A 20,495-nucleotide genomic window follows, 5' to 3' on the forward strand; every position below is an offset into this window, starting at 1 on the left:
AGTTCTAAGAGCTTGGATGCTTATGCTGCTTATTCCCAAGCAGGAGGATGTGGACGCACCCCCATGTGTACGTAAGGACACACGAGCTAAAGGCTTTACCTGACCCAGTAAAAGTGTCAAGCGCTCCATCTCCAGTCGTGGTTGTGGTTTCACTGCTGTTCAAGGGCTCTGTTTTGACTGCAAGAAGAGACACTATGTAGAAGAATAAGTACATGTGAGTTTTACTTCTAAATTTATGTCAAAGACTCTGTCCGTTCTACTAGTGATTTTTTCTAGCTACCATGGGCATGCAAGAGAAAACTTGAGAAGTTGATGAAGAGAGTTTGTTAATTTAGCATCTAAAGGGGCATGCATTTAGAGGATTTAATCTAAAATCCTCTGGCCAAGCTAGTTCTCTCAAATCTGGCTTTTAAAGGCAGTCAACCTTAAAAAGTGAAACAGCAGTACACATATTTGTATTTTTAATTCACCTAAACACACTCTCACGTAGTCAATAGGAAAAAAGGAATCATCATCAGTCTTCAGCACATTTAATCAGAATTATACCAGAGAAATTTACTAGTTTATATTTTATTTTTCTCAGGAAGACATTTTTAAGTTTGCATAATAATACAATGAAGACATATAAAAGTATAGAAACCATGGGCTCATTCACACAATGAATGAAAAATGAAGAACTCAATGAAGCTCTAAAAAACACTCATGAGCTATAAGGTGTTGGGCTTCTTATTTTTAATGGTATAACAATTTTTAATATGTTATAGAGATAAGCACAGAAAAAGAGATGACTTATACAGCAACAAGTACATCTTTTGAAAACTGTTTTAATATGTTATTTCTACATGGCAGTGGTGTATTTTGGCAAAATCATTTCTCGGTAACAAAGTGGCCTAGTACACAATATTATCATTATTAGATGCGATAAGGGTGATGGGGGTGATAATAAAGTTTTACCCATTTGGTCACACCATATTTTCCCTTTGTTGGCAAAGCTTTACTACATATATCACAGCAGCAAGGAAATAAACTAAGCTATTTCTACTTAACACCTCTTGTGTTTCCTGGTCATAAATGACATGAACCATACAGTTAAATAACTTAGAAGCAAGCAGAAAATTACAAAGAGGAAAGCTGAAGTCTAGCCAAACGGCAAAAAAAGAACAGTCATAGGGTACCCACCAATCACACAAGTCAGTAATGTTATTCTGTTAGAAAAGCAATTAATTGATAGAAAACCATGCGGTAACGATTATGCTCTTTTCCACATGAAGAGAATTAACCAGGCCCTCAGTGAGCTCTGTGTTAATTTAGTATGCATGATTTATTAATGACTTGATCGGCTGGAAGATTCAGAGGAGAAACGTAAATGTTGGAAACAGAAAGTAAAGAAACTTGGATTGCTTTTCTTAGCAAAAAAGGAAATTCAAGTTCGACTTATCTTTCAATAGCAACAATGATCTGAAGAATAGTCTAATTATTTATATAATGATAAATAATAAATTAGTGGTTATAACTTTTCAGTAGTAATTTGCACAGTAGTCCCTATTATGGTTATACCTTATCAATCACTAAACCTATCATTACAAAATCATTTTATCACCTTTTTATTTACTACTATATAACTAATACTTATTGAGAGCTTACTACATGCTAGATGATGTACATTTAGCTAATCCTTAAAACAACCCTAATTAATACAAATCACTATACCCATTTTATAGACAAGAAAACTGAAGTGCAGTGGGGGCTGAAGAGCCTGCATAAGTTCCAGTGCAGGAGATGGTAGAGCTAAGATTTGAACTCAGGTTTTTAGCTCTAATACGCAGGATCTTTCCACCGTATCAGGCTGCCTTCAGGTATGAAAATGGCTTATGCTCATGACAATGCCTCTTCTCAAAGGCCCAAAGCATAATGAGAATGCAGTTATCTCCTAGATAGAATAATTAAAAATACCTCATTAAAAATAAAAACTGCACAATACCGGAATAGGATACTAAGGCATGTTTCCCATTTCTTCCCCATGGGATATTTTAAAAGACAACAAGAAGTAGCAAATTTGAAATTAGGTAACAGTAACAGCACACCCTTAAAAGGCACTTGATAATTCCAGGCATTGCTCTTGCCCTTTACACCTATTAACTGATTTACTGCTCTCAACAGTCAGTAGATAATATCATCATCTTCATTTTTCAGATAAGGAAACTGAGGCACAAAATGGTTAAATAACTTCCCCAGTCACAAAGCTTGTACGAGCTAGAATTTGAGACCAAGTGGTGCGTGTTCAGAATCCAAACTCTAAACCATACTGCCTCTCAGGCAGCATTAGCTAATCAAGAATTCCTTTTGTCTGTATGAAGATAATGCAGAGTATAATCTAGATGGGTATAAAGGCTACTCCATCTCATGCAATGTTTACATTTGACTTCTAACATTTATGACAAAAAGGCATGGCCCAAAGCCTTCAGCAAAACTAAGAAACAGTTTATCAGAGCTTCTGACTTCTACTTGCAGCGAAATTCCTATGTATGCATATCTAAAGCTATGAACAATATTTGCAAAAGTAGCTTCATTATAGTAATAGTAACACAGATTTTACTTGTGAATGGAGGTGGTAGAATGAGAGCTGTGTCTAACAAAACTCGTCTAGAAGCTAGACATGAAGATTAGTTTTGCTACTTTGAATTTCAACTCTTAGAACTGATTTCAAAAGCTTAGTATTGGTTTTGATTATAATCTCTTTAATTTGAAAGTTTAGGGAGGTCAAAAGGAGAAAGAAGAGGAAGGAGAGAGCGAGTTTTTGGTCTAATTCGTTATACTGGAAACATCTCTCACTAAAATTTTAAAGGTTTGCCTTTAGTCAAAGACAGACAAAGAGGTTCATTTTACTGAGAAAAGGCATCCCTGGGAAAGTATATGAAGAGAGGAGTAAAAAGCACGATGTGTTAGCTTTACTAAAATGCCTGAATTTTAAAGTAATAATTCAACAAAATGGATGCTACCGTTTGGGGGAAGTGGTGCCTGTCAATGTAGAACTGTTTTTTCTATGCAAGTAAGGGTAGAACAAAAGGGAAAAGTGGAAATAAAACATTTATTCTGTCACAGAAAATAAACTGCACTCACATTAAGTGAGCACCAACAGGGACCTCTAAAGCTCGAAGTTAGTCCCAAAGTTTTTTTGGTTTGATTTTTCTAAATAAAAAGCAGTAATATTAGGTAATAAGAAATAACTATTTTTTCAGCAGCAGAAAGCTCAAATAGAGAAGTGAATAGACACTCCTTATATTATTAGCTGATTTATTAAAACATGTTAGAATACAAAGAAGTATTATCTTGATATTTATGTAACAGTTAACTAGTATAAACATTATAAAATAATTATAGATAAAGCTTGGAAAACACGTTATTTTCACTGAAGCTACAAATACATTTGAAATGTAAGCTGTTTTCTTTTATCTTGCTTTTGTTTCTGCACTTTAAATTACATCTACTATATACTTTTCTAGTGGCAGGAAACTTAGCTTTTCATTAAATATATGCAAGACACTATTGGAAAAATGTTCATTAGTAAGACAAATTACTAATAAGTAAGACATGTTCATTAGTAAGACAAAAATTAGTAGTCCTATTACTATTAACTTGTAAAAATCCTTATTCCAAATAATTATCAGTGTCTATTCCTTGACTGTTCAAATGTATTTTTAAGCTATATTTTGTTTTTCTTAAATTAACATGATGTTTAAACGGGGCTTTTAATTTATTTTCAGGACAGCATCCAAATTCATTACACGCAATAAGATGGAAGCAAAATCCTTCTACAGAAGACAAGCACCATATTTCTTAACCAAATGCAAGCTTACACACAAAATGTTTCGATTTCAAAGGAAACAATGATATTTTAATGTCCTAGGTTGAGAAGTTTTGTGAGATTATTATTCTATATCTTCAAAGTAAGGCAGTCAGAGCTCATTTTGCTAAAAGTGGCATAAAATTACTTTCTATAGCACTTTGTCCAGAACTGTTAAGAAATTCTTGTACTGTCAGGTCCAGCTCCCCACTAGTTAGCTACTTGCAACTTGGATGTTTTTGACAGAGCCAAATAGTAAAAATAAATAAATACACATGATTGGCTTTTCCATTTTTTTAGCTTTAAAAATAGTTCTTACATATAGACTGAATTAAGGTCATACATGATTATTGTCAGGTATCAGTAATGGCTACTAAGTCATAGATTTCCTGTCTTCACATCCCAACCTTCATCCCTACTGCCATACACTTATTTTTAAAGCATTCTTACTCTTGTCCCCTTAAATTGTCTTTAGAATTTAAGTACAACATTAATGTTGATTAATTACTTTTAGAGAAAGTCTGTTTTATTATCATAACTCAAAGTTCATATTCATTTGTTGCAATTCAGGCTTCATCCTCGAAAGGGAACCCACATAACTTATATTTCATCTTCATAAATCAGTGTAGTTTAAACATAGATTAAGGTGTGTGTGCACCAGTTTAAGGTGTCCATTTAAAAAACTACATATATGTAATTCCACATACACTTCTTTCTGAACCCCAAAAAGCACATACACAGGCTTTTGACAGCCTAGTTTCTACAAAGAATTTCAGAAAGTTAGATCAGGAAAGTTACAATTTATAACACTGCAGGGAAGCAGTAAAAGTATCGCCTACTGGTTTTAATAATCAGTATAGCCTATGATTTATGCTTGTTTGAATCAATATATTCATTCAGAAACCTATGATTACCAAGTGTCTTTCATTCCTAACTACCCATAAAGTATTTAATTTTGTAAAATAATTTGATGAGGACATTTCTGACTTTTATTCTAAAAAAAAATCTCTACAAAGAACCGACCCACAGCAGTAGGTAGCTCTACTGCATAAATACTAATGCATTACATGTGAGTCAATCGTCTCTACAGTAAAAATTCTAGAAGATTCTTTTCTATATTGCTTTCAAATATAGAAAAAAAAATAAAGCTGATCAGAATGTCTGATTTCTATTCCCCCAAACCTTTCCTTTGAAGTCATTTCTTAATCTCCATGTAGAATCAAATATTCCCTCCCTCCACTGTTCATCCACCTTGAACACATTATGGCATTCATTATTTTCATGTCTGCTTCTCTCTGCTAGACTTTTGGTTCCTGGATGGCTGGTATCGTGTTCTTTAGGTCACTGGGTTCCCATTTCCTAGCATAGAACTTGGCATATAATAGGAACTTGATACACTTCAATTAAGTGAGAAAGTGAAAATTTACTCTTTTAGATCCTGCCCTAGCCCTCCCAATAGATCTAAGTATTTTTGTATATAAAGTGTAGTTCATCACGAATCCTGACACCATTAAGCAAATTAGAATCTGGAATTACCTATATCTGGAAGTAAAGGTTCATATGATTGGCATGCACTCTTATATGTACAACATAACTTATGTATACGCATATAGATCTATATCAGGAGTTGTGCCAAATCTGACTCATGGTCTGTTTCTGTATGGTTTTAAGCTAAGAATGGTTTTTACCTTTTTAAATGACTGAAAAACATCAAAAGGAGAATATTTTGTTACATGAATATTTTAATGAAATTCAAATTCTGTGTTCAAAAGTCAAGTTATTTAAATACAATCATGTTAATTTGTGTAGGTATTGTGTATGGCTGCTTTTGTGCAACAATAGCAGAGCTAAATAGCGACAACAGAGAGCAGACAGCTCACAAGGCCTGACCTCTGCTTTATTTGCTAAGGTAAGCTTGCATTTATGCTATCTTCATATTTTACACTTTAATAATTTTACAAGTGCTAAAAATATCAAAGGAAAATCTATATTCCATATAAATCTGCAGATGTAATTACATAATAAAGATTAAGGTAGGGAAACACCTTAAATTACTTTCAAGAATATTGCAACATACTTAAAGAGCACCAATATAGTATGATAAAATCTAAAGGTGATACTATCAACTTATGTCAATTAAAAAAAATTAGGCCGGGTGTGGTGGCCCACGCCTGTAATTCCAACACTTTGGGAGGCCTAGGTAGTCAGATCACCTGAGGTCAGGAGTTCATGAGCAGCCTGGGCAACATGGTGAAACCCAGCCTCTACTAAGTAAAGTACAAAAATTATCCTGGTGGGCGTGGTGGTGTGTGTCTGTAATCCCAGCTACTCAGGAGGCTGAGGCAGGAGAATCACTTGAACCTGGGAGGCGGAAGTTGCGGTGAGCCGAGATGGCGCCACTGTACTCCAGCCTAGTAGACAGAGTGAGACTCTGTCTTAAATAAATAAAGAAAGAAATAAATAATCTTTTTGAACATCTCAAGTTATTGGAATGATCTTGAAAAGCTATCAAATTAGTTCTTTTCTTTTGCGTTTTGTTTTATTATAATTTTATGAAGTGCTACAATTCCAACAATAAAAACCAAGAATTGAAAATAAAATAGTTTATTCTTAATAGAGAGATCACACAACAAATGCTTAGTCTGTGTCACAAACGCCCACCATAAAAAGTCATTGACATTCGGCCAGACACGGTGGCTCACGCCTGTAAACCCAGCACTTCAGGAGGCTTAGGTGGGCATATCACGAGGTCAAGGAGATCAAGACCATCCTGGCTAACACGGTGAAACCCCATCTTTACTAAAAATATAAGAAATTAGCTGGGCATGGTGGTGGGTGCCTGTAGTCCCTGCTACTCTGGAGGCTGAGCAGGAGAATGGGGTGAACCTGGGAGATGGAACTTGCAGTGAGCAGAGATCACTGAACTCCAGCCTGGGCGACAGAGTGAGACTCCATTCCAAAAAAAAAAAAAAAAAAAGTCACTGAAATTCATTAAAAGTTTCATATAATATGCTACCAGGACTATATTATTAATAATCAAAGTTTAACATTTTGTTACCAAAAGTTTGCTTTCTTTAGCCCAGTTTACACATTTCTAAATGCAAATAAATTTATCTGACCAAATGGAGAGTCTGTTAACACAATGCATATTTTCATTTCCCTTAAAAAGCTTTTGCCTATTATTGCATTACTAATTAAAGAAAGGAAGATATACTGAATTTATTGCTAAGCAATTTATATACATTATCTAAGACAAAAGTCATGCCAAGAAGTACTATTATCATCCTTTTATAGAAAGGAATTGAAGCTCAGAGAGCTTAAGTAACTTGTTCAAGGTGACACAGCCAGTAAGAGTAGTGCTAAGATCCAGATCCATGGTGGCCCTGACAACACAACTCCTTGTTTTTCTCCTATGGCCTCACGAGTTTTAATACTGACATTAAGAACCAGGAAAATTTGATGCTTACCACTTAGAAAAATGTTTCTGGTTGAGATTAGAGGTAAATTACTATTGATTGCACATATTCACTATTATAATGTTGCTTGTGTTAAACACTATTTGAGAACAGACCACAGCCAGTAAGCTAAGAACATTTTTTTACATATTAAATGTTTAAAATGTTGTCAAAATGACAATATTTCATGACACATGAAAATTATATGAAATTTAAATTTTAGGGCTCACAAGGTTTTACTGGAACATAGCCACGCTTATTCATTTACATATTTTCCATGGTTGCTTTTGCACGATGATGGCAGAGCTGAGCAGCTGAAACACAGACATGTGACCTACAAAGCTAAAAATATTTACTGTCTGGCCCTTCACAAAAAAAGATCCTGCTACAGAATTAACAGTATCTAAATTCTAGCAACATATTTTTAAGTATGAAAAGTATACTTAAGTATAAAATTGAAAAAATTAAAACTAAAACTATACAAATACAAATAATGAGCATATTGAAGTACTTTTTCTTCACTGATCATATACTCTAATTTAGTCGGAGATAGAGCAAGGTCCAGCCAAACTGTGCCTATTCTAACTGTTTGTTTGTGATACACATTTCCAACAGGCATGAGCTCCTTTTTGATTCTACAACTGGGTGGTGCCACAAAAATGTGATGGCTTTGTTTTATTTGATTTTTTTAGCATATTAGCATTTGATTTAAGAGAAAGTTTGTTAATATGTGTGTAAGTATGAATGTAGTTAATATCCACAGTACAAAAAAATTTAAAAGCCAGTATTAATTTCTAATTTTAAATGTATAGCTTTCACCACTGACAATTTTTAAGGTGAGGGGATACTGATTATTAATGTTACTTTATATACATTGGAATAATTCTCAAAATCTGTAGAGTAGAAAATATCTTTTGCTTTATTAAGAATTTAATTTAAATTATGAACGTCTATGGATTACGAAGGTGATTAAGTTTGTATGCATGGCCACTCTGCTTCAGTTGCTCTATTTGACATGGCAGTTGTTGGGCAAAATTAATCATGTAATAAAACTGATAAATAGTGAGAAAACTAATATATGCATCATTTAGGTGAAATTATGAAACATTTAAGAAAAGAATACTACTGACCTAAAAAAAATCTAAGAATACAAATTGATAAAAAATCATAACCAACTGCTGTCAATAAACAACTAAAAGGCGTGTTCATTTTTCCTTTTTCAGTACTGAACACAGAAAAGAGATGCAAACATAGACATGGCAACAAACAGCAATCCAGAGGGGCAAATCCACACACCCAAACACATGCAGTGTACCAGCATCTCTCATACTTGTTGCAGAAGAGGGGGTGTTGCAACTCAGCAACCAGTCTGCTGTGTTTAAAACAGTCATGTTGTCCCCTAAGAACAGGAACAGCATAAAAGTTCATTGTCTGAATGCCTGCTGATATGAATAATCTTCAATGCTTGCACTGGTTTCTGAACTTTTAGCCAAAATTGTAACTGTACGGTATGACTTTAACATTTTAGTTTATCAGGTTTGTTTCAGTTCAAATATATGCATATGATGATTAGTGAACTTCACCAGTCTGGTTCTAGAGTGCTTGAGTTTTTAAATTTTATTATTTGTACCCAATTTAAGGTTTAAATGTACCTTCCTCCAGTTTTCATCACTAAATATTCTATACATTTGCAACTGCATAATTAGATGAAATTACAGATGCATGTTTAGAGACAAATAAACATCATAAACAAGGAAAATGTTAATCTACAAGGGAATTGGTGTAAAACATTATTAAATACAGGTAAGTTGCAGTGCACACAACCTTACAAAGAAAATTTTAGATGGCATCGTTATTCTAAAAGAAATTGGAAGAGGTGTATCCATTTCATAGATATTTATTTAAAATTTAAAAGAAAATATGATGTGGCAAATGCTAATATCTGACAATACAGTTTTTACAAATTAAATGTCATATAATTCTAAATTTATTGGCTAGATGGATCTACAAAATTTCAAATTGTGAATAATTTAAAATACAGTCTATATATAAGTGTGTACATAATCTCTCTATAAATACACATTCTGATACAAAAATTGGATCACATTTTCTGACAGGTTGAATATATTTTATAAAAATAATAAAGCAGAATATCTGAAGTAATAGCTATTATTGTTGCCATATGCTGTGGCATAATTACAGGCTAATAGAATGAGAAATTATCTGAAAAAAAAAAGCAATTCCTTTTTAAATAAATGTTAGGTGTTATTCTGTTTGAAAAGAAAATGCAGCAGATATTAGTATTTTTGTATTTCCAAAATCATGTGTTTTTTTTTTTTTATAAAGCACTTATAAGAAAAAACATTTTTAAGAAAAACGTTGAGGTAACCTTTCTTTATAATTCAAAACAAAACCAAAAAGTTGTGTGTGTACACACACAACGCATATAGAAATTTTTGCTAACACCAGGGTGGAAATCCTGTGACCTCAATTTCTAAATTTTGTGGAATATTTATAAGGGCAAATACAAAAAGAAAGCCTTGCTCAAGGCCCTTGACATGTTGCTCAATGCTATCTATTCTCTGTGAAAGTTCCCAGCTATAGAGGAGGAGCAAAAATTTCAAGAAAATCATCAAAACAATCAATATTAATTATATATACCTTGGATATAATGTTGATTTGTGTTATTGATAAGAAGATATTTGTTTATTAGCAGATCCCTAAGAAGTAAAATTAAAGCAAACATTGAAATATGATTCTGGGTATCTTCAGGGTAGTACACTTACCTCCTGTCCCATTTGTAGTAACCGATGTGCTGCTGAGATTAGATTTTTCCAGTTTGGAGCTACCTGGAGTATCACCACCTCCAACAAGAGTATGAGGACTTGCTAGGTCCTGCATGTCCATAGACCTGGTAGAGCAGTAAGCAGCAGAGAAGAGTTGAAATTGCAGCAGTTATTTTTTAATAGACTACAAATATTATTCTATTGACCACGTGATCTCATGGTAATAATTAAAACCAGTATCTAAGACTTAGTCAACCAGATGAACATGCCAGTTCATTAGAAGCAAACATACATACAAACAAACAAATGCATAAATAAATAAGAAAAGCTTCCGTAGTAAGTTAAGCCTCATAACCTGTTTGTAATAATATAACATATTATAACATAATATGGAAAACACATTACTAACATAAAAATAAAACATTTTATGTTATTACTAACATATAGAAATAACAAAAAATAATCCTATGACTGTTCCATACAATACTGTAAGAAAAAATGCAAATTCTGTCATCTTGGCAATTTAAGCTGATATACATACCCACCCTCCTAAACTGATCACCTTAGCTACACACTAGAGAGCTGAAAATGTTTAATTCCCCAAATTTGGCAATCCCTGCCACCAATAATGAAGAAATCAGTAGCTAGAAATAAAGTGTGAACTCAAAATTAAACGGAAGCTTCCAGCTGACCTTGTTGACCCAGGGAGCCGAAAAATGAGCCCAAGTCCTGAGAGCTGGTTTTGTAACACTTTTGGTACAAATTCAGGAATAGGGCTTTGACTTATGTTTGCTCCAGGGATTGTGCTACAATTGGGATAAAATAAAACTGTGATTCTTGAAGGGCTGAGCATCTTTTGAAAAAGAAACTAGAGGCCGGGCGCGGGGGCTCACGCCTGTAATCCCAGCATTTAGGAAGGCCAAGGCGGGTACATCACGAGGTTAGGAAATCTAGACCATCCTGGCTAACACCGTGAAACCCCGTCTCTACTAAAAATATGAAAAAGAAAATTAGCCGGGCTTGGTGGCAGGCGCCTGTTGTCCCAGCGACTCCAGAGGCTGAGGCACAAGAATGGCGTGAACCCGGGAGGCGGAGCTTGCAGTGAGCGGAGATCGCGCCACTGCACTCCAGCCTGGGCCGCAGAGCCAGACTCCATCACGGAAAAAAAAAAAAAAAAAGGAAAAAGAAAAAAGAAAACGAAACCAGGAAAAAGAACTGTGCAGTAGCCCAAAGAAGCTACACATGCTTTCATGAAAGAGAGAAACATACAAGATAAATAAAAGTTGAGAGAATTTCTCACCAACAACCTGAACTATAACAAATACTAAAGGAAGACCTTCAGATCAAAGAAAAGATACCAGACTTTTGAAAACTCAAACCTACAGGAAAGAATTCAGAATAACATAAATGTAAATATATAGGTAAAGATAAGAGATTATCTTTTATTTTTCTCTTAATTCATGAAAGACAGCCTATTGAAGCCAAAATAATTGCATTATATACATGGACTTTAATATAGATGTAATATGTGACAACAATAGCAAAAAGTGAGGTGAAATTATATTTTTCGAGGTTCTTTCATTTGGCATGAGGTGTTATATTAAATTTGGATAAGAGGTTAAGTTTAGGGTACATGCAGTAATCCGTAGCGTTAAATGTTAAGAAAAATACCATCAGGTATAACAAAAAGCCAACAGAACGATTAAAATAGCATTTTAAAGAATTCGATTAACCCTAAGAAGCCAAAAAAAGGGAAGGAAACAAAGAATATATATGAAAAAATGGAAAACACAAAGCAAGATGGCACACTCGAACTCAAACACATTGATGATTACACTAAATATCAATGAACTAAACACTCCAATGAACAGTCAACTATGGTCAGATTAGATTATACAACCAAGACCTAACTACGGAGGATCTACAAGAGAAGCACTTTAAATATCAGCATATTGTGCTACTATAGTACACTGCCCAGACATCCTGAAGAACTCATTCCCATAGCTGCTCAGAGTGTTACCAACTGGCAGCTTTCAACTGAGTTCCTTCCCAAAACTTGCCCTCAACTAAAGAAGGTCACTGTGCCCAAAAGCACACTCTTTCTGAGGGCAGCCCTCATCTACTGACTGGTCAATGGAGGGGTAAAATGACTATTCCCTCTTACCCTAAGGGTCACCATAGCCTCATAAGACTAGCTGAGACCTCTGTTGCAACGGTACTACAGATCAACGTCTCTTAATCCAGCCCTGCTTCTTTCATGCCCCTCAAAAGGAACTAATACTGAGAGCACAACCCAAATAAACTCCTGCAGGAAATACTTCAGCATCTGCATTCTGGGAACCTGAAAAGTGATTAAGGCCCAAATAGGTGGAGGGTCAAAGAATGGAAAATGACATACCACGCAGATAATTAACATAAGAAAGATGTTCAAGCTAATATTACATCACATAAAATGGGCCTCAAGATGAAGACTATTAGCAAATATAAAGAAAAGAATTGGAAAATGATGAAAAACAATAAATTATTCAAGAAGACATAACATGTGCCTACAAGCAGAGTTACAGAATACATGATGCAAAAACTGACAGAATTAAAGGAAGAAACAGATAAGTCTATGATCATAGTTGGAGCTTTTATGACACACTTTTCACAGCAACCAACAGAAGAAAAGTAGACAAAAATAAATTTTAAAAAATATACACATAAGATTTGGAAAGCATTAACACCAATGTGACCTAATTGACAGTTTCAAGACACTAATACCCAGTAATGATAAAATGCACACTATTTTCAAGTGCACATGGAACATCTACCAAAAGGATAGACCTGGGCTATAGCTGGGCTATAAAGTAAATATTGATAGATTTTAAAGTTGAAATGTTACAGGGTATGGTATCTGATCACAATGAATTAATTTAGAAAGCAATGGTAATAAGATATATAAAAAAATCCCCAACATTTGAAAATTAAACACTGCACTTCTAAATAATTTGTGAACCAAAGAAAAAAAAAATACAAGTAAATATAATAAATATTTAGAACAAAATGATAATGAAAAGATATCAAATCAAACTGTGGTGTGCAAATAAGGTAGTGATTAATGAGAAGTTTATATCTTTAAATGGTTATATTAGAAAAGAAGGATTTAAAATCTGTGACCACTTTAAGAAACTAGAGGAAGAAAAGGAAATTAAACAGAAGGTAAGTAGAAGGAAACAATAAAGAGTAGAAATAATTGAAACAAAATTTGTGAACAATAGAGAACATTTACATATTCAAAAGATGATCATGAGAGATACTGATGATTTTAAAAGGGTAATAAGGAAGTATTATAAACAATACTATGCCAATTAATTCAAAGACACACAAAATCAGTGAATTTCCTGAAAGATACATTTATAAAATTTGACCTAATTAAAATAGAAAATGTAAATAGTCCTGCATTGATTAAAAAACTGAATTCATGATTAAATATTTATCAAAAAAACCTCCAGGGTCATATGGTTCAATTAATAAATACTAGCAAACTTTTTTGCTACTATTATTTAAAAAAAATTTAAAAAACAATTTTTTTTTTACAAATTCTTTCAGAAAAAATAGAAGGAAACACTTTTCATTCCATAGTAGGAGACGAGAATTACCCTGACCCCAAAACCAGAAAGGGACAATTTTAAGAAAAGAAAATATGGATGTATAATTTTTATAAACATAGATGAGAAAATATTTAAAATATTCTCAAATCAAACCCAGCAATAGAAAAAAATCATGACCAAGTGTGCTTTATGCCAGTAATGTAAAGCTGATTTCACATGTGGAAATCAATGTAATTCAATATATTAACATAATATTATTTCCATGAGTGCAAAAAAAATTAGACAATATTCATCATCCATTCATGATACAAACTCTTGGCAAACTAAGAAAAGAAGTGTTTTTCCTCCATCTGATAAAAGCATTCTTGAAAAATCTATAGCTTATATCATATTCAATGATGAAATACTGAATTATTTCAGTAGCAAGTCAAAGACATCTTCTTTTCCTACTTCACCACAATATTCTACTAGCAATCTTAGCCAATACCAGACAAAAATAAAGAAATAAAATAAGCAAAGTTTAGAAAGAAGAAACTTTAATTCACAAATGATTTAATGGTTTATAGAAAAAATTCTGGGACATTCATCCCCCAAATCCCCAAACTACTAGAACTAATGAGTGAATTTACCAAAGTTACATGTATAAGGACCTTGCCAGTACTAAATAAAAATATTAACTAAAACATTATAACTTTAGTCAATGCCTCTCTAGTTCAAATATTGAAATATCAAAGCAGTGATTTTTCAGAGGGATGGAAGTTGGGCTAATCACAGTCCAGCTCCAGTTAAGTTCAACAACTTTAGGAAGGGTCTCAATGAACAGATCCTCACCTTAACTGCCAGAGGAAAGAACTACCACTTTTTGGGGAAATAAAACACAAAAGAAATATTATGCTTCAATCTCTATTGATTTATTGTATTTAATGTTCAGAACATTATAAATATTTTGTGACCTAACAAAAAGCAGAAAAATATGACTCCTAGTGGACAGAAAACACAGTAAATAAAAGCAGACCTGTATATGACCCAAGTGTTGAAACTAGCAGATAAGGATTTTAAAACTAATGTGAATATATTAAGTAACTTATAGGAAAAGATACACAAGGTATATAAATGTCTATATGCCATATATAGGTATTAATATATACATATCTGCCATACATACATCTGTCATATACCGATCAATACATATATGTATATAATATATATAAAATATATATGTATTGTTAGATATGAGTTCTAAATTTCTTTTCAAAGAATCAATATGTTAGTATGTTCAATTCTTTGCCTTCTACTTTTAAACTTAACTTCCTCATAAGGCAACGTTTTTCAATTACCTGCTCCACCCTGACGCATTTCAATCACCTATTCCACCCTGACTCATTCCTATTACCTGCTACCTCCTCCGCCCTGACTCATTCTCCACCCTGCATGACCATTTTTTCCCACCAGACAACTCAACCTGTCACTCTCTTTAAATTAGCGGATCGGAATTAGTTTAGCCATCTAACCCTAGCCAATAGGGGAAAGACACAGCAGCAGGGGCTACGTGTGTCAGGAATAAGAACCCCTTTTCCTCTCTTGTCCAGGTGTGCGCTCACCATTGCTCCATCTGTAAGGGCGCACCCTCCAATAGAAGTACATTACATTGCCTTGCTGAGAATTAAAAAGAAAATTTTATATTTGAGTGCTATTTCTTTTGTGGCACTGAAACTTTATTTATAACAGTATGTATCTCTATATTGCATATGGAGAAGAAATGGAAACTCTTAAGAACTAAATAAAATTTTTAGAATGAAAATAACAATACATTACATAAGTATTATTTGAGTGGACTTAACAGCATATTGGACATTGCAAAAGAAAGGACCAGGATATCTGAAGCTAGGCCAATGCAAATTATCCAAACTGAAGCACGGAGGAAAAAAGTGGGAGTGGCAACTGAATTGAGTATAAGTAACCTGTGTAATATTATCAAAAACAAAAACAAAAACAAAACAAAACAAAAAAACAACAGGAGAAAGAGAATGATACAGAATAATATTGGAATAAGTAATGGCCAAAATTTTCCCAAATCTGATGAAAAACAGCAACCCAAGAGCCTTACATCACCATGAACATCAAACAGGAAAAAGAAAAAGCACAGCTGAACACATCATAGTCAAATTCTGAAAATAAGAGAATGCTTTATTAAAGCCAATCATAAGAAATGCATAGAGGGAAACAAAAATAAAGTTATATCTGATTTCCGAGAAATCCAAACTTAGCTCTTATTATATATCTTCTCTTTACAAATATAATGAGTACTATCCTGTCCCAATGCCTTACCCAGACATTCACAGCTCTCCATTCAGCTTTATCTTCAAGTAATCACTACTATACAGTTTCCTGTATCAAAAATGATTATTTTACTGTTGTCACAACTTCCCCTTCACAATTTTAGCTTGTACGGCATCTTTCTTGTCTGATAGCTCCTGAAAACCATCTTAATCAATGTTTAAATACCTCAGAAATGCTACTTTCTCCATGAAGCTTTTTCTGGTCCTCAAAATCAGAAGTGACCTGGTCATACTGTCACACTTTTGTTATATTATTTTTACCTTTCTCTGCAGCACTTTTCATACTCTGTCTTAATTTATTGTCATTTGTGTACACGTTTTTCTAGAAAACAAATGAAAAACAAAAGCTGCCACAGGATGTCTGTGATAACAAGATTCTTTTTCATTTATCTTTGTTAACTCCTGAAGTGCCCTTCCTATTAAAAGATGCAAATAAACAGTTGTCAAACTCAGTAGCTTCCAAACTACTAGATTGTTAATTGAGTAAAAAAGTAAGCACCTCAAATACGTGTACATATTTATTTAGGTGTCATTTATATGTGCTAATGAATTATGTACATTTTCATACAGGCACATTATAGAATATATTTAAAAGCATAGAAAGGAAGTAATAAGAATGAAATAACATTTTATAAAGAGTTTTTCAGATTACTTGACTATAATTCCTGTCTATGATAGAGTAACTGGGACCTAATATTGCCACTATAAAACTAAAACTAAGGAAACAACATTGGAAACAATTGTTTAGATAGCACAGGGCTTGGTCCTTGAGAGAAGAAAGAAAGTGAGGTTAGCCCTTGTGCAGTAAAAAGTGAATCGTCCAAACTCAGCACATTCAAAAGAAAGGCTTGTCCCTTAACCAATTCCTGGGAGGTAACCTTTAAGCCCTTGGAATATCTTAACTTATAAGAGTACCTGTGTTTAGCTGGAGCCCTGGGCCACACCAGACACTCTATGCTAACAATGATGATAACAATGTGATTCTTGGTGGGGGCTTTGGGACACGCAGAATCAGTCTGACTTCTGAAGGGGCTAAAAACAGTAATGAAGATCAGCCACATGGGTGGTCAGACATGTTTATATAACTGACCTCCAATAATAGTGACCCCTGGGCACTAAGGCTTGGATGAGCATCCGCCGTTGGCAACACTCTGCATGTACTGTCACGCATTGCTGCAGGGACAAATAAGTGCTATTTGTACAACTCTGGACAGAAGACAACTGGAAATGAACTCTCGGTTTCTCCTGAACTCTGCCCCATATGCCTTTTTCCTTTGTTGATTTTAATTTGTATTATTTCATTCCAGTGAATCTATTGAAGATTCACTGCTATATCCTTATTGCCTGCAAAGCTGCCTGAAAAAGTAGTTTCTCAAGAAACATTTGAGTAATAAATGAATAACTGAAATGGTGTGTAAGCCATAACCATCTTAGAAACAGCTGTGAAATCAAGCATGTGAGTGTGACAAGGTGAATTTAAGTGTGAAAAACTGGGAGAAATGAGTTTAAATGGCAGTCAGGAATCAGAAGATTTGCCAATCATGGAACAAACAGAAGAAAAAGAGGTAAAATCCAAGAACAAAGATGAGCTCAAAAACAGTACCAAGTAGTATCTGTAGCACACTCCGATAACAGACTTAATTACAGTAAACGCTAAATGCTCGTGATGTCATTATCTTCTACTAGACTCGTCCAACCCAAAGACTTTTAATTTAAATGATCAAACAAATTAATGGTTGCTTATTACATGTAAAGCAGTGTCACAGGTGTTAGGATTGCTGAGTGAAGAAAACATGACCCGACCCTCAAGGAGTTTACCATCTAAATGACAAAGCAGGGTCCTGTGAATAGAAATTTAAAGTATAGTAAGTGTCCATAAAGTGGAACAGATAGAAGTTAATGTAAACTTAAAGATTCTAGAAAATGTCCTCAGAAATTCTTAGCTGGGTTTTGATGAATTCAAATAAGGGATCCTGGGGGAGGTATCTGCTCAATGATATCACTGAAGCCACAAAGTAGTGTAGGGGCTCATAGCCAATCTGGACCACATACAAGATGAGTAAAGAAGGAACATTGGTCAGGAATAAAAGGATGGCGCACACACCACAAAGAAGAAACAGAAAATGTTGCCTCTGAAAAACAAAAACCTCAAAATAAAAATAACCTTGGCATTTTACATTCCAGTCCACAGGAAACCAAAATGCAATTATCTAGATATTTACAATTTAGTTACTTACACTTGAATTCATTTAGGTGGGTCAATGTTTCTTGCAACTAAGAGTCTTCGGAGAACAGAGATACACTATTGCTACTAAGAATATGGCGAAAATATTCCTGTATTTCCTTTTATATGCTTTGTGATTAATTGAATTGTGACACTTCAGATTCTTTTTAATCCCAATTTATACAGAATGTGAAATATATAAATTTTACCTTAGGTTTCAGCAACAGAAAATGATTAATGGGTACCAGTTTTTACTGTATACATACTGTATGTGATATGGTTTAGGTTTTGTGTCTTCACCCAAATCTCATCTTGAATTGTAATCCCCATAATCCTCATAATCTCCACGTGTCAAGGGAGAGACAAGGTGGAGGTAATCGAGTCATGGGGATGGTCTCCCCCATGCTATTCTCAAGATAGTGAGTGGGTTCTCACAAGATCTGATGGTGTCATAAGTGTTTGGTAGTTCCTCTTGCGTTCATTCTCCTTCCTGCTACCTTGTGAAGAAGATGCCTTGCTTCCCATTCGCCTTTTGCCGTGATAATAAGTTTCCTGAAGCTTCCCCAGCTATGCAGGACTGTAAGTCAATTAAGCCTCTTTCCTTTATAAATAATCCTGTCTTGGGCAGTTCTTTACAGCAGTATGAAAATGGGCTAACACAGTATGACACATTCTGTGTTTGGTTTTTCTCATATATACTATCACCTTTAATCTTTAAAATGACATATTAATATACATATTATTTTCCACACTTTGTAGATAAAGAAATTGAGGCTCAGAGAGGATACACAGTAGTCCCAAGATCACAGATAGAAAGTAGCAGCAGCAGAACTTGAACTCATGTTTATCTGATGCAGAGCTCACACTGTTTCTAGCAATTTAAGTCACTTTATTTCATTCACACTGTGAAATCACAATCAGGAATGCACATCCCTGAAATAAAACATTTCGAATAGTTTTCAAAGGTTACTAAAGTCAATATAAGCATCTGCTCTGCCAAGTTTACACTGTTAATAATATTTAAAGGTAGTCATCTTTTTGTTTCCAGGATGTTTATTTCAACCCCTTGTTAGTGGTCCTTATGTCATAAGGCCATTTGAATATTAGCATCTTTCTGGACAATATAAAAAATGAACTTAGCCATAAACACAAAAACTTGGAAAAGAAAGAAAAATGTAAAGACATGCAACTAGTTTCTGGGGATTTTTTTTCCTGCAATTTTTCTGTAGCACAGATGGAATTTCTTTCTAATAGTTTGAAATATCTTCTTCAAACCCAAGAAAGGTGAAGCCTTACAACTGTGCACTTTAGAGTCTACTCTAACTCAGAAGCCATGATTCATTCTGTACAGATCCTGGTAATGAGTCATGGTTCTGCTTATTTATGGGTTGACTCCATCAGTTGTTCACAACCCAAGGAATGCAAAAGCATCCTTGACGTTCAAAGACTCCCACTCTCATGCCACCTTTTTCTCTTTGCACAAAGTGGACATGGGTCTATTTCCCACATTCTCAAGAGTCCACCAAAAAAGCAAATCTGCATTTGACCATCAGAATGATTTTAAGGGCAAGACTTGCTCATAATATTTTTTCCTATGTGACATAAGCCTCAATTCTCCTTAGCTGAAAAGTAAAAATAACAACAATAGCTTCTATTCACATAATTAGAGTGTAAGGCACCACCAGGGTAGGACTGTTTTCTAATTGTTCATGGATTTTTTTCCCCTATTCCTAGAATAGTGGAGTATGTTTAGTGGATTCTAATGAATAAAAGGAATAGAAAAAAATGTAGATGAAGTCATTTGGTTACTTGGAGTCAAATGTAGTCTAGTTCAGCAAACACTGCTTGAGCATCTGCTATGTTCTTGGGACAGTTCTTAGAATACAAAGAATCTTCAAAGATTCCCACAGGCCAGGCAGGAGAGCAAGGGGCTAGGTAAAGGGAGATGGGATTAGTTCTCCGATGCAAATGCATGTGGAAGTTTCTTTCTTTTTTTCCCCCCCTGAGATGGAGTCTTGCTCTGTCACTCAGAGCTGGAGTGCAATGGCACGATCTTGGCTCACTGCAACCTCTGCCTTCCAAGTTCAAGCAATGCTCCCGCCTCAGCTTCCCAAGTAGCTGGGACTACAGGCACATGCCATCATGCCCGGCTAATTTTTGTATTTTTAGTAGAGATGGGGTTTCACCATCTTGGCCAGGCTGGTCTCCAACTCCTGATCTCCTGATCTGCCTGCCTCAGCCTCCCAAAGTGCTG

The 20,495-nt window shown here is 34.5% G+C and overlaps 1 protein-coding gene across 17 annotated transcripts in view; it reads right to left on the reverse strand.

The window, feature by feature from the left end:
* Positions 1–20,495, reverse strand: part of EYA4 (EYA transcriptional coactivator and phosphatase 4) — a 284,622-nt gene that overhangs the window by 68,731 nt on the left and 195,396 nt on the right. For 9 of the 17 annotated variants that reach the window (XM_031667416.1, XM_021937836.2, XM_031667415.1 and 6 more), the window contains 3 exons: positions 10,086–10,210; positions 8,630–8,698; positions 100–192 (listed from right to left, as the gene is read on the reverse strand). In XM_031667416.1, the coding sequence (XP_031523276.1) occupies positions 100–192; positions 8,630–8,698; positions 10,086–10,210 (287 nt within the window). The remainder of the gene's footprint in view (positions 1–99; positions 193–8,629; positions 8,699–10,085; positions 10,211–20,495) is intronic. The other 8 variants (XM_031667419.1, XM_031667420.1, XM_031667417.1 and 5 more) reach the window with 4 other exon arrangements.

Source organism: Papio anubis, chromosome 6 (assembly GCF_008728515.1).
Source record: "Papio anubis isolate 15944 chromosome 6, Panubis1.0, whole genome shotgun sequence".
Taxonomy (NCBI): domain Eukaryota; kingdom Metazoa; phylum Chordata; class Mammalia; order Primates; family Cercopithecidae; genus Papio; species Papio anubis.